Source organism: Cricetulus griseus, chromosome 6, assembly GCF_003668045.3.
Source record: "Cricetulus griseus strain 17A/GY chromosome 6, alternate assembly CriGri-PICRH-1.0, whole genome shotgun sequence".
Lineage (NCBI taxonomy): Eukaryota > Metazoa > Chordata > Mammalia > Rodentia > Cricetidae > Cricetulus > Cricetulus griseus.
The window spans coordinates 89122341-89138332 of record NC_048599.1 but is presented as its reverse complement, the minus strand read 5'-3'; the positions used below and the strand labels follow the sequence as shown (position 1 = coordinate 89138332).

The 15992-nt window shown below is 32.2% G+C and overlaps 1 protein-coding gene across 1 annotated transcript; it reads right to left on the bottom strand.

Annotated features, from left to right (window-relative positions):
• Positions 1-1165: 1165 nt before the first annotated feature.
• On the bottom strand, positions 1166-2113 carry LOC100769008 (olfactory receptor 141). Its single transcript, XM_027421178.1, has one exon. It carries the CDS (start codon positions 2111-2113, stop codon positions 1166-1168), a length of 948 nt encoding a protein of 315 aa, XP_027276979.1.
• Between the last annotated feature and the right edge of the window lie 13879 nt (positions 2114-15992).

Genomic DNA, 15992 nt, shown 5'->3' with positions numbered 1-15992 from the left:
TATATTTACAAATGTTTGCACAGATATACATAGGATTCAATGTTAAAACCAAATACCTAGTGCTTCAGAATATCTCTGAATTTAGAGAAATATTCTTTTTAAATGTAGTTAGTTATAGTGAAGTCTTTTGATTGGTGTCAATCCAGTATAGTTATTATTCTCATAGGGACAGACTAGGGAAAAGGCATTTATAAAAGAAAACAAGCAAAACAGTATACAGAGAAAAGTATACAACAATCTATAGAGAAATGCCTAAGTGGAATTTAATACTGTGAATTACTAGGCTTTAGATCTCTAACATCCAGACATAGAAAAATTAATGTTTTCTTTGTTTGTTTGGTTGGTTGGCTGGTTTTGGTTTTGTATTTTTTTCTTTATAAGCCAGATGCTAAATGGCCTATTATTATGATAGTCTTATTAAGTTACTTCAATCATTTTAACAGATTTGTATGGGATAATGTCGGGTATTTAACAGATTTTAAGAAACAAGATGCCAAGCTTTTAGATATGTAAATATCATGTAGAAAGTTGAATGTGGTCATTATTTTAATTTTAAAAATAGATATGTAGTAACAATGAATATTTTAAAATGATGATTATTAAACTAATTATAAATGAAATTTGATGTTCTTCAAAAATTAAACACTTAATTGATAGTTCAGTTTGTAGATAGTTCAGTTTGTAAAGCGTTTGCTACGAGAGAGTGGTGATGTGAGTGTGAATGCCTAGAATTCGCATAAACCCAAGGATGACAACGTATTCTTCAATCACAGAGCTTCTTTGCTGAGATTGGTGAATTACGTTGAATGTAGTAGGTCATCTAACCTGGTATAAGCAGTGACAAGCAACAAAGATTTCATCCTTGAATATATTGTTAAAGACTGGTGAAATAATACAATGGAAAATAAGTAAGAAACTATATTAAAATTGCCTATTAAGAGCCTGTCATATGGGTTAGAGAGATGTCTCAGTGGTTAAGAGTGCTGACTGTGCTTCCAGAGGTCCTCAGTTCAATTCCCAGCAACCACATGGTGGCGCACACGATCCGTTATGAGATCTGGGCCCTCTTCTGGTATGCAGATATACAAGGAAGCAGAATATTGTATACATAATAAATAAATAAAATCTTCTTAAAAAGAAGCTATCATAAAAAGGCACCAGAAAATTAAATTTTTAGTTTAATGTTTAATATGAAATTTTTTCTCATAATTCTTCTCATTGCCTCTTTTACATCTTTGTTCCTCAGACTGTAGATGACAGGGTTGAGCATGGGAATGCCAATGGTGTAAAATGTTGATACAATCATGTCATGCTCCAAGGAATAGTTGGAACTTGGTCGTACATACATGAAGAGGATTGTGCCATAATAAATAGACACAGCGGTGAGGTGAGCTCCACATGTAGAGAACACTTTCTTCCTCCCATCAGTTGAATTCATTTTAAGAATTGACAACAAGATGAAAGCATAGGAGACAAGAACAATCAGGATGGTGACTAGCTCTATGGAACTCACGAAGAAAAAGAGCAGGAGCTCATTTACATAAGTTTCAGAACAGGAAATGGCAAGCAGAGGAGGTATATCACAAAATATATGTCTGACTTCATTGGAACGACAGAAAGACAGGCTGAAAGTGGCCACTGTGTGAATAACAGCATGCAGAATTCCACCAGCATAGGAGGCAATGATGAGAGATACATAGACTCTAGGAGACATGATCACTGCATACATAAGTGGGTTGTGAATGGCTACATATCGATCATATGCCATTGCTGCCAACAGAAAACATTCTGTGGTTCCGAATGTAACAGCAAGGAACATCTGTGTTGCACAACCATAGAAGGAAATGATTTTGTTTTTTGACATGAAACCTACCAACATATTTGGTGTGATATCTGAGGAATAGCAGGCATCCACAGAAGACAACACGCTAAGGAAGCAGTACATGGGGTTGTGGAGTTGAGGATCTCCAATGACTAAAATAATTAGTCCTACATTCCCTATTAGAGTAAAAACATAAATTGCTAGAAAGAGGAAAAAGAGAATGACCTGAAGTTCAGTGTTGTCGGTGAGTCCCTTGAGAATAAATGTAGTAGCTTCTGTGATATTCGTCATGTTGGAATCTCATGAAGTAATATTGAGGACACTCAGTTTACTCTTCATAGAACTATGAGAAGAACAGATACTAGTATGAGTCAATGAATGTTGACTATGTTTTTATGTACTCAGTAGTCTAGGAAAAAAAGGTCACATGGTGGTACAATTGTATATGCCAATTACAAACAATTAAAAAGAAGATACTGCTTCTTAATATTGTGGAGATGGATACATTATTTAAAGTGTTCTATTGGCATAATGCAGTTATAATTAAAATTTCAATGATTCTTCACAGACTATAGTACAACAATGCTAAATTCAATCAAATTCTCTCTTTGAACAACACAAAGCTCTTCTACCAGAAAATAATTGTAGTTATTACAATAAATCAACTCAAGTAATATTACAAAACAATTATATTATATTACAAAACAATTATATAACATTGTAACTTTTGACCAAGTCACCAAAATAAACATAAGAATCAATCATCTTCAGTGGGTGGTGATGGGAAAATGAGACATTCTCATGGCAAATGAGATTAGACACAAATCTCTGATTTGTCTAAAAAATAATTCTAAATGTGTCAATTATTATACTGTAATAAATGGATTACTGGAAATACAAGGGAAACACTTCAAGATACAGGCAGGAACATTCTGAATAGAACTCTCATAGCATAGAATATAATCCTTGCTACTAACGAATTGATTCATAAGAAGTTGAATAGCTTTCTTCAACAATGGAAAATACTCATCAAAATGAAGAACACCTATGTCCTGGAAAGCCCTAATATTTGCTCATTATTTATTACACAGGGTATTATTAATACTTAGAAATTATAAAGAATATCTACAATGAAATGCCAATGAATCAAGCCTTTTATACAATAAGTGGACCAAAAAAAACATTAGAGGTAGTTCTCAAAGAAAGAAAACTAAATGATCAAGAAGCAGTTAAAACAATGGTCATCATTCTTAGATAGGAAGGAAGATACAAAGTGACATTGATTTGAGATTCTGTCTCAACATAGTCAGATAGCTATCAACAAGAAAACAACCAGCAGCGGATACCCGAGAAAGAAAAATAGTTAAAACATCCAGTAGGTGAAGAAACACATGCAACCACTATAAAAATTTGTGTCATGTTGCTGAAAAAGCTGAATTTTGACTGTCATATGATCAAATCTGTGACTACCTCTGCTCATACATCTCATAGAGCTCCAGGTCCTACCTTAGAGACATGAATAGCCATGTTTCTTGATTCAATATTCATAAAATCTAAGAAATTTAACCAGCCTAGTAATTATCTAATATTATACCAAAAATATTATTAATAAATTGATAATATCAGCTAGTATGTGAACAAAAACCAAGACAGATATTTAATTCATCAACTATACATGAAATACTTTTATTATTATGATCATTTATAATAATAAAAATACTTTTTATTATATTATTATTGTATCAGAATTAGATTTAAAATATTTTGAATATTATATTTATTTATTAATAATCTTTGTTTTGGATTACTTATTGAAGAATATACTTTTGAAAATATGTGAACTGTTGATATTATCACCACCACCACCAACCCTGGACACAGGTCATCACAATTTAGTTTATTACATTGTAGTGAGTTCTATTTGTTTTGCGTAAATAAAATTGTAACTATTGTGCAGTTGAGACATTTAGTTAAAGCTGTTCTATGAGAGGTCTTAAATTTGTTGACCAGGATGAATACACAGGGAAATTTATAAAAAATATTTTGGAAATTTATAAAAATATATGCAACCAATTCTTTAAGAATTTAGTAATGTTGAATGTGAGTTTTCTTATCCATTGCCTGTCATCCTAGTGTTGTATGGCTGAAGCATCAATATTATTGTGAATTTGAAGTCGTCATTTGCGGCATAGTGAGTTGCAAGTTACCTACTCCTGTCTACAAACACGAGAACAATATTAAAAATTACTGCAAATAATCATTAAATGGTCAGCCCTGAAAACATACATACAGACTGAATATATTGGAATATATCTATTTATATGTTTGTGTATGTATACATAAGTATGCACACCTGTGTGTGTAACAGCAATCAAAGAAAAAAGAGGCCATCAATATTACAAAGAGCAAGGGAGTTTAATTGGGAGGGTTTGGGGTAGGAAAACAAAGGAAACAATATTATTATATTTTATTATGCAATTATAATATCAGAAATAAAAGTTTTTTTTTTTAAAAGTGTTGCAACCTACCCCTATAAAACACAATTTCAATATGGACCAGAAAGCTCATAATTTCTTCATTCTACAAAGTAAAAAAAATTCTCAGCATTCACAGAGGAACTAAAGAAAGCATTATTGTTATTATTCAATTTCTTAAGATTATTGAGACCAAATAAACAATAGCAACAAGTAGTGAACTACAGTGGCTTCTATTTTATAGGAAAATTGATTATTATTTATAGGTCGCCTCACATCAGATATATTGGGTGCAACCTTTCCATTCATTTCTGATGTAGTTCCTCATTCATTGAAATTATCTGTCTTCTTTGAGGGAATGAAAATGTAGACTATTAAATTTGGAACATTGTTATTTTTTCCCAAGTACATAATCAAAAGTTGTAATCTGGTATATTTCCTAAAAAGTCTTGCTTTTCATCCCTTAGATGAAATTTGATATAAATGAGATATGGATGAACACATCACATTTTATTAAGCCATGAAATAATCAGTAACTAAAGGGTTTCACACTATGTAAAATAGCCAAAATTATCATAGAAAAATTTAGATCATATATTATAATTCTCAAAACAGTTTTACAAGTGACTTAAAATTTCTCTTACCTGTGGAGCCATGAAATTCATGTTTATTTGTGCAAACAATATGGTTAATTCAGAATGTTTATATCTACTAAAACAAATGTTGATGAATTCCCAGGAGATGACCCTTGAGGAATATACAGCAATTAACTTCTGGTTCAAAATAGCAACATGATGAAATATTTCATAGCAAAATAGTCCATATCCTAGAAAATAACATGACAGTTGCCATTATAAAAATTATTTTAAAACATAAAATGCCTATCTAGTTTCTGATTTTGAATAATAACATGGAATCTCTCTTTTAAAATATGGATTATTAGCAAGGACATTTTTAGAAATGGGAAAATCTGTGACATGGCCTTGAAACTTTATTGTAATTTTCAATTCTCTGAAACTTGACTTCCTCATAATGTAATAAAAATGTTTGATGTTGCAATTAATTGGTAATCATGGTAAGCTAACATATTTACAAATCATCATTTATCCGATGAAGGTATTTATGGGCTTTTAAACCTTAATTTTTTTACTTTGTTGAAATTATAACCTAACTATTTCATATAAATAAAGTATAAGTATCAAGCTTAATAGTAGATCATTATACTAAGTAAATTGAAAACTACAACATGCAATGAGGAGAATATACAAAATTCCTTATTCATAAGTCACATAATAATGTTCATTGTGAATACTAGCCTAAATTTCCAGAGATAAATGCATATAATATGTAATATATCATTCCTACAATCAAATGCAATGAACAGACACAACAATGGAACATATGAGAAGATATACCTGACCACAAATATGCATGTACAAGTAATAGAGAAACTTGATATTGGTAAATATGAAGGTATGAAGTACTTTGCATCTTTGCCAGTATTTGAGATGCTTCTTAGAATAGAGAATACAATGGTCTCAGGTTATAGATGAATAGTTAGAACTTTAATACAGCTGGGCATACTTGCGTATTCTGCAAGCCTATAATCTAAGCAATTAGAAGGTTAAATCAGAAAGACTGTATATTTAAGGAGAGTCTGGGCTATACTATAACACTAAGCTCAAGACAAACAAATACAAATCCTGAGTTAGTGAAATGATAAAGTGTTCAGTCAAATGTTGAGAGTCATAAGCAAGTTTGAAGGTGGTTTGTAAATGGCAATAAATTTAAGTGTACCAAGCACAAAAAGTAAAGATAAAAAGTGAGAAAATAATGAGGAGTAATATTGTTACCTGTTTGAGAATACTTTAGAAATAATGCATCTCAAATGCTTATCAACATGTCAGTAAATAAAAGAGAGGCTACTTAACAAGAATCTTCATTTAAGGATGAGCACAAAACAATATTACTTATCAGTAAAGAATGCTATACATATAAAATATTCCACAATGGAAAAGAGATGTAATTAACAAAATATACTGTAATATATAATTTGAGTGGAATTGAGGCAGACCTAGCAAATTTAGTTGTTATTAATAGACAGATTATTCCTTAAAATATTTCCTAAACCCCCTATGGAAGGCCTCACCCACTCTGGGGAGCAGAAAGGGTATGTGATAGGTAGGGTTTTGCTTTTGGGGGGATGGTAGAGGAGGAGGGGAGGGAGAGAGAACTGGGATTGACATGTAAAACAATCTTTTTTCTAATTCAAATAAAAATGAAAAATATCTTAAAATTTTGGTAAAATTATCCACAAATCAACAACAAACCAAGTAATAAGGCACAGTGTAATGATTATGCACCATGTCAAATATGATTTTGTATAAAGTAGCCAATAAGTATAATTCATAAAGCACATCACAGGAATAAGGGACAGAAAATGTATGGGAATTCAATGGATCACAAACAAACATTTGGTAAAATCAAGCATTTCTTCACAGAATAAAACACAAATTTTATATAAAAAGAACACTCCTCAAAACAAGGATTGATATTTTCATGTGAATGGGTAACATAATGAATTAATGAGTGCTTACAGGTTTTAGGTTGAATATAACTTAAATATGCTCAATTTCAGCACTTTTATCACATGTAATACTAGTAGCATATTTGAATTATACTTTATACTAGGATATAATAAGTAGTAACACAAAATAATTTAGATTATATATAAAATACTATATTATAAGATATAATATAGTATATATTATAATTTGTATAGCATGCTGTATAGTATACTATATAATATGATCTATTATAATATATAATCACACTAAAAGCTGTTTTCTTAATAATCAGCTGTTTTCTTAATGGGGCAAAAAAGGCCACCAAAATTAGACAAGAAAATGTACAATAAATGGAAAAAAGTGCAAATGCACTCTACAGAAATCAATAAAATATAGTCCTAGAATCAGCATGTTCTCTCCCTGGGGATACTGTATGTACTTTAAGAAGACACATGGGGAGGGTCTAGGCACTTCTCCAAATGATATGACAGATTCTAAAGATCCCCTATGGAAGGCCTCACCCTCCCTGAGGAGACGAAAGGAAAAGAGATAGGGGGTCAATGGGGGCCAGGGGAGAAGCGGAGGGAGAGAGAACTTAGATCAACATGTAAAACCAGCTTGTTTTTAATTTAAATAAAAAAGAAAAGGAAAACAAAAGATCTTTAATAACCAAACAAAACACAAAACAAACAAACAAACAAACAAAAAGAGCCCAAGCCCCTGGTGTGAGGAGATAGAGAGATGTTCACAGCCTGTATTCCCTGATTGAAAATCCATTTCCAAATGTAAGAGGAAATCTATTTTATGAAATATATGGAATGGGTTCCAACAAGGTAGCTCATGCACCAGGGATAGATCCTGATCCTACTGCCACGGGAATCTTAAACTTCATAAAATACACTGATCTGCATAGTCAGGTTCTAATGAGTATTTTTAATAGTTGTGAAAACAAAAGAGTGCAGTGGGGAGAATTGCCTCCAAATACAATAATATGCTGCTTTTGTTACTTTGGTTCTCTACTATAATATGAGGCCAGAATGGAAATTTATCTAGCACCATTCTTTTGCTCATGATTTCTTTGGTTGCCTGGTGTCCTTTCTGTTTCTTTGAGTTGTAGAGCTATTGCTCTATTTCTGTAAAAGTGTCATGAATTTGATAGGTATTGCTCTGAATTTGTAAACTAATACAATAATTGTTTTTCCACAGTAATAATTCTGTCATCCTTGAGCATATAACACTTTTCATTTTCTATTGTCTTTTTGTAGTCTTTCTTTAAAATTTTAAATTTGTCTACTTAGAGGTATTTTTTTTTTACCTACATGCATAGGAATACTATTATATTTTTATAGAGTTTTATGAATGGCATTGTTTCCTGATTTCTTCTTCAGAATGTATGTTATTGATTTAAGGAAATACCACATTTTTAAATTTAATATATCCTGCTGCTTTGCTGAAAATGATGGTCAGTTTTAGAAGTTTTCTAGTTGAATCTATAGAATATATTATGTAAACCACCATGTCATATGAAAACACAATTTTCAAATTATTTTCCTACTCAAACCAGTTTTGATTTCTATCCCTTCTCTATCACCAAGACACGGATCACTGCACTAAAAAACAGATGGGGATAGAAGAAATTGCAGACTTGTTCCAAATTATAATGGGATGATGTCAGCTATGGATGTATCATGTATATTCTTTATTATGTTGAGGCATGTTTTATCTACTTCTGTTCTAAAACTTTCATAATAAAAGAATGTAGGACTCATCCAAAGTCTTTTTGCATATGTTGAGATGATTAAGAAATTTCTAAGTATAAGCTATCATATGCAATATATTATTTTATCAATTTGTGTAATTTTAATAATCCCTCCAATTCTGCCATAAAGCTAAGATGTTTAGGGTGAATGATCTTTTTCCCCCTTTAAGGTAATGCTTTTCTTTATTGTTTGAGAGTTTCATGCATTGAAACAATGTATATCAACCATTTTTATCCCTTATCTGTCCTTGATACTTGTCTTAGTTCTATGCCAAACTTTCTCAACTTCATGTCCATTTGTGGTGACTACCAATGGATGTCTGTGGCCCTACCAAGAGCCACACCATTAATGAAAACTGATTCTGTCTTCAACAGAGGCCATCAATTCTCAATAGCTCCTCAACTAAAACTGGGATCCTGTGAGTCCCTCTTCCTTTCTGGCCGATCTTCTGAAGGCAAGGACCAAGGCTGTGAATTCCTAAGTGCAGAGGTCCCATAATGCCTTAAGGATGATCTAGTCCTCTACATCTAGATTTTATAAATTTTAGAGCATTTTCTATGCCTAGAGTTTTGAGGACAGTGGGTGCGGTACAAAAGTCCCATTTGTAGCTGAATGCTCAAGAGACACACCTCTGCATTGATCCACTGAGCAATGAAACATACCTAATAAGGTTTCAGAGTTGTAATACTTTATAGATGTGGAGATATGAATTTAAGAACAGTTTGATACTCACTTCCTTTACCAAAATAATCATTGTAGGTTTACTCATCAGTCTATACGCTTCACAACCACCATCATTAAGGATGAATAAAACAGTCACAGGAAACCTACTATTTTAGAAGCTTTATATATACATAAAAGTCTGTATATGTGCATTCAAATATATTCATATAAAGGACTTGCAGTTACCCAACAGAAGTGATAATATTTCTTTCAGAGACCATAGGTTTAAAAATACAATACCCCTTGGCAGTTGTGAGAAGAATTCCTTTGAATTTTTGATCATGGTTAACCCAAAGATACCAACAATACAAACTACTGCTATTATACTCTTTTTTTTCTTTTTTTACCAGAACTTGATAGTCAGAAGCTATTTCTATAAACAATTTGACAATGAGATATAGTGCCAGGAATTTTTCTCCCTGTTTCCTAGTTTCCATAGTAATGAAAGATGCTATGCAAGTTTCTTGGAAAGAAAATTTATCAACAATATTACCCAACTGTGAACCCTGTGATCTACATTTAAAAAGACAAGAATGAGATGAGAAGACATGCACAAGAACAGAATGATGGCATGGGTATTCTTGAATACCCAAATACTTCTTTTAATTGGATGTAAAGCTTGTTCCAGAGGAAAATAAATGCATGTCTGGTACAGTGAACATTCTGGATGATCTTTTTTATACACACCGATTTGGTTTGCAAGTATTTTCTTTATGTTCTTCTCATCTCTGTTCATGCAGGGCATTGATTTATATTACCTTGCTGTCAAGTACCTATCTGGTATTAGTTTAGGAGTAACAGTGGTTTGGTAGAATGAGTTTGTACATGTTACTTCCTTATTTAAGTCATAGAATAATCAGAGAAAAATTGATCATTCTGCTATAACTCTTCTTTAAAGATGTTATATAATGTTCAGTCCAGTTGCTTTTGACCCCAGATGATCTGTGAACTTTTAGTCAGAAGATTTGTTTTATTTCATTTTATTTGTATGGATGTTTTTAATACATCCCTGTCTATGCACCATGTGGTTGCAATGCTCATGGATGCCAGGTGGGCATAGTATCCCCTGGAACTGGAGTTGCAAATGGTTTCAAGCTGCCAAGTGGATGGTGTTAATCAACTTCAAGTCCTCTGAAAGAGCAACTAGTTGCTCAGCCATCCCAACAGTCACTTCAGAACATTTTGAAAATAATTTCTTCAGTTGCCTTGTTTTTTGTAGGTATGTTTACATTATTTGCCTCGTCTTTATTTAACATTGGTGGGCCAGATCCAGAAGTTCATCAATTTCATCTAGAAATTTATCAGTTCCTTTAAAATTTACAGCTTAAAGTATGATAGATTTTAACCGTATTTCTTTATAAGACATGTTTTCTACAAATGTTATGTCGGATATTCTGCTATTTTGTGAATATATATTGTATATGTATAAGAATAATTTAATGAATACTAATGTACATTATTTAACATTTAATGAATATCACTCTTGGTTACTCCATTGAATATCAAATTTATTTTATACTCAAAGCCTATAGGGATTGACACTATTAGGAGATATGGCTTTTTTGGAGTAGGTATGGACTTGTTGGAGGAAATTTGTCACTGTGTGGGTTGGATTTAAGATTTTCTGTTCCTAGGATACTGCACAGTGAGTCAATCAACTTCCTGTTACCTCTGAGTCAAGATGTAGTACTCTCAGTTCCAGCACACATCTGCCTACATGCCACTGTACTCCCAACTATAATAATAATGGACTGAACCTCTGAAACTATAAGCAACCCCCTCAATTAAATGTTTTCATTAATAAGAGTTGTTTTGGTCATGGCATATCTTCATAGTACTTAACCTAACTAAGACAGAAGTTGGTACCAGAAATTGGGGTGATTGACCTGACCATGTTTTTGTTTGGAGTAATATGGCCTTTTGGAATTGGGTTAAGAAAGCAGTAGAATACTTTAAGCACTGCTTAGTGGTCTATATTAGGAGGATCATGGAAGACATTGGTTCTGTGTGTGCTTTGATGAACTGTGGGATGCTATCTCAAGAGGAATCCTAGGAAAAGAATTTTAGTACATTGCCTAGAAATCTTTCTTGTGATATTTTGGTGAAGGAAGTGGCTACTTTTTCCGTTGTCTTTAAAGTTTGCTCAAGTATAAAGTGAAGAATTTCAGATTAATTCTCTTGGCTGAAGAAATCTCCAAATAGCATATTATAGACTCTGCCATGTGGTTTTTAGTAATTAAAGCTAATAAAGATTTATAATGAAAAGGAACTAGAGAAAAGCTTCAAGCCAGGAATGAGGATTCATGACTTTAATCTAAGTACTTGCAAGATAGCAGTTGGCATATCTCACCCAGATAAATTTCCAGTTTGTGAACAGGAATTTAAGAAAAGCAAGAGCTGAGTGTGGTGGTGCATGCCTTTAATCTCAGCACTGGAAAAGCAGAGTCTGGCATATCTCCTGAGTGTGAAACCAGCCAGGCATACAGAGCATGTTCAAGAACACCCAAGCTTAGAGAGTAAAGGTGGCAAACAGAAAGCCCAGCAATGATGCATTTTAACAGCAGGAGCATGTTCTAACCCCAGCAAACAGCAAAACTTGGTAGATTCGGCCATGTGGTTCTGGCTTAATAGTTAATAATATAAGAAATAAATTATGGAAATTTTCTATGTGCCTAAGGGATGTGTTGTGGCCAGGCATGTCTCAGTGGTGTCCTTGAATGGATATCTAGCAGAGAGACCATTGAATGATGCTGTGGACTTGAAGTTGGGATTGTGTTGGAAAACCCAAAATGTTAGAGATGCCAGAGTCATGGGATACCTGCCTAGGAGAACTGCTAACTGGAAGTGGTACCAGCCAAGAGAAAGAAGTGCTTTGTAGTCAACAAAGATGAGCAGAGTTGGGGAGCTGATGTGTTTCGATGCAGAGTGTGGAGTTTGCCCAGCTTGTTTTCATCTTGCTTTGGTCCAGTATTTACTCACTATGTTCCATTCCCTATGTGTTGGGATAGTAATGTGTATACTATGCCATTATATGTTGGAAGTAGGTGATCTGATTTTTTTTACATGGGGTTATATTTAAGAGATTGCATGAATATCAGAAGAGACTTTGAACTTTGGACTTTTAAACATTATTGAAACTATGATAGACTATGGGGACTTTTGAAGTTGGCTTCAATGCATTTTACATTATGATATTGTTAAAAGTTTGTGGGGGACAGGAATTGGAATGTGGCAGTTTTATAATATTTGTCACTCAGAAGCTCATAGAGAGTTGCAATATTAGGAGGTGTGGCTTTGTTTTAGTGAATATGGACTTATTGGATAAAATCTGTTATTGTAGGGGTGGGCTTTGCAGTTTCCTCTTCTCATGGTATTTCCCAATGGGTCATTCAACATCCTATGGCCCCTGAGTCAAGATGTAGGACTATCATCTCCAATCCCACATCTGCCTGCACACCACTGTGTTTCCAACAATGATGATAATGGACTGAACTGCTGAAATTATAAGCAAGTCCGCTAAACTAAATGCTTTCCTTTATAGGAATTGCTGTCACAGTGTCTCTTTAGTTAAATAAAATCCTTAGATGTCTAAGGAAAGAAAAAAGATTGAAAATACTAAACTATCTCTAATATTATACTGTTTATCATGTATTATAACATTTATATTTCTATGTATATTCTAAATGTTCCACTAAAATATATACTCATGGTTGTATATCTTATCAACCATGTAACCCTTTATATTTCATTTACATTAAGTTTTTAAATCTATTCTGAATAATACCTGGATTTGCAGCATAACCACTTTCAATAAGCTTAGTTTTTGAAAGTATATTTAATTTAGCTATTCTGTGATTTCATGTAATCTTAATGTGCAATTCCAGTGGAATATTCACAGAAATAGCTTATATTTTCAAGAGAAGAAAAGTAAATTTCAGATAAACTTTCTAAGCACAATTTTAAAAGCACCTTAATAATGGAGTTGGATCTTTCCTCTATTTTTTATTTTCTGGCCCTGTATATATTCTACATTCATATAGATTATGAGAGATTATTTGATGCCAAACATTTTGTATCATATTCACTTGCAAATTATTCACTTATTTATTATGGGAAACCTAAATCACCTGGGTGCTATTCTACTTATCCCAAGAGAATCAATGTGTTCTCTCCCCTGGGCATCTTGTATATTTCAAGAATTGTTCAAAGGCCTGGTGTAAGAAGAAAAGAATCATAATATTCACTGCTTGCCTTGTGTGACTGAGACAATCATTTCCAAAGTAAGAGGAAAATTTATCATGTATAATATATTTAGAAGCTGTATTCTTGAATTTGAAATTATACTACACATAACTTTTCTTTAATATTAAAAATTCTGTAAAATTTTAAATTTTATTTTTGAGGTTATAATTAAAAAATTTCTTCTTTCCCTTTCCTCCCTCCACACCCTGCCATATATCCATCCCTATTCTCCTTCAAATTTATGCCCTCAGATTTACTCATTGTTATTCTATGCATGTATGAATATGGATGTTCATTTGTATAGCAAGCTCAGTTCATATAATGTTGCATTTATATTTTCAGGGATGACAAATTTGGAAATGTGGTAATTGGAGAGGTAGTATTTCCCAAAGAAGAACTTATCAATTACTTTAACATGTAATTGATAATTCTACTTAAGAAAGTGTATATTGCACTTGAATCATAAGTCTCCTAGGTAAATTATTGTGTCTTGCTTTGGTATAAAAATTGTTGGTTAGGAATCTGTTTTTATTTACATAAGAAAGCAAAATAAACAGAAGTAAAATTGAGCAATGTATGTTAAATTGGGATAAATTAGAAATGTGTAAAATTTAAAAACCTCAAAACAAAAAAATTGGTTTATGCTCTCTGGGGATCCTGTTATTAAGTGATTTAAACAAAATTTACTTTTATTTCTGAATGTTAAGTATTCAATATAGAAGGCATCCAGCCTTTATATTGACATTTCTTAAATAAACTTAGATATTTCATAAAATAAATCAGATATGTAATAATACTCTTTTGTATTGATTCCAAGAAATAGTGATTCCTGAGAATTGACACATTATAGAAAGTTAACAAGTTCCATGGAAATAGCATAGGTATGGGCACAGGGGAGCCTAGGCTTGAATCCTGGCTTTGCTAAATATGATCTGTTCCAGCTGAGTCTCAATTTCAAATTCAAGAAAAGTATGTTGAATCATTTATTTTAGAGGTTATCACATGGGCTCTACAAGACAACACAAACCACACCACACACACACACACACACACACACACACACACACACACACACACACACACACACACATTCTATCATCTCTTCTAGCATTATAATAATACAGCAGCTGAGGTCACTGTTTTCATCATGCAAAGTCTGTGTTTCTGATGCTGTTGGAATAATGTGTATGTACTGACAGAGTTCAGGGTTTGATATCATACCTGTCTTCCATATTGATTATGCTTTGTTAAAATTATTGCATATATATTTTAACCTTTGTAAGTGCTCTCAAGTAAAAATCAAATAGATGTAATTATAATTCATTAAGATCAGTAAAACTGATACTACTAGTACTCAATAATTGTAATCTCACAGAACTTCATTTTAAGATATGCTCTGTCATGTTTTATACATACATACAAACATATATATATATATATATATATATATATATATATATCATGTGAAAATACCAATCATTGACTTGCTATGACCCATTAATAGCTCAAAACAATGATTTAAGATTACTTGTTTATTTTCTTAGATCTGAATAAAATATGAATCATATTTATGTTTTTAGGCCTTCTAGCACAGTTTTAATAAACATCACAATAAACATTTCACAATGTTTTGCTCTTATAATTGAATTATGTATAATGCTGCCAAGAATTTTATTCAATCTTATTTATACTTTGATACAAAGAAACAAGTTGTTTATTACTTGTAAATAAGTAATAAATTTGAGATGTTAGCACAGAAGTTTCATTCAAGATATAATGCTCCTAATTCTTTACAACTGTCATTTCTCAGATATACTAGGAATGTGAAGGCAAAACTTAGTATGTGCCTGAATTTTCTTCTGCAAATTTGTGAGTCAACACATGCAGATGTGTTTCACAAAGAGACCCAATGGTGAATCATCTAGTGTAATGTACAGTTTGACCTACCTAATTTATATTATATTCCTGATATGTTTCAGCCATCATGCACATGTATGCCAGTGATTCTTTAAGTAGAAAATGAGGAATGAAAAAAGGCAATGAATATTACTGAGTTGAGTCACAGTTTTATGATGTTTAAAAAACACATTATTTTGTTCATATTTATACATGTTAATCTATATCTTTATAATTTTCATTAATACAATCAAACTAAACAAGAGTTATTATATTTGTGTATGTGTATGAAAAATGCAGTAATGCCATAACAAAATACCTGGATTTTTTTACTTTATTTTATTTTAGATTTTTGAAATTACGTGTAAGAACTCAGGGTATTTTTATTTAATGCCACAATATTTATTTAATGCCACAATAAGAAACCATCCATCACAGAGACTTATTTTGGAATACAAAAAAGCAATTCCCTTCTTTTAGAATAGTTTCCAACTGCTGTACTGCTAAC

Bases quoted from the DNA above. Each gene is read 5' to 3' on its own strand.
- LOC100769008 (XM_027421178.1), bottom strand. From the start codon at position 2,113: ATGACGAATATCACAGAAGCTACTACATTTATTCTCAAGGGACTCACC.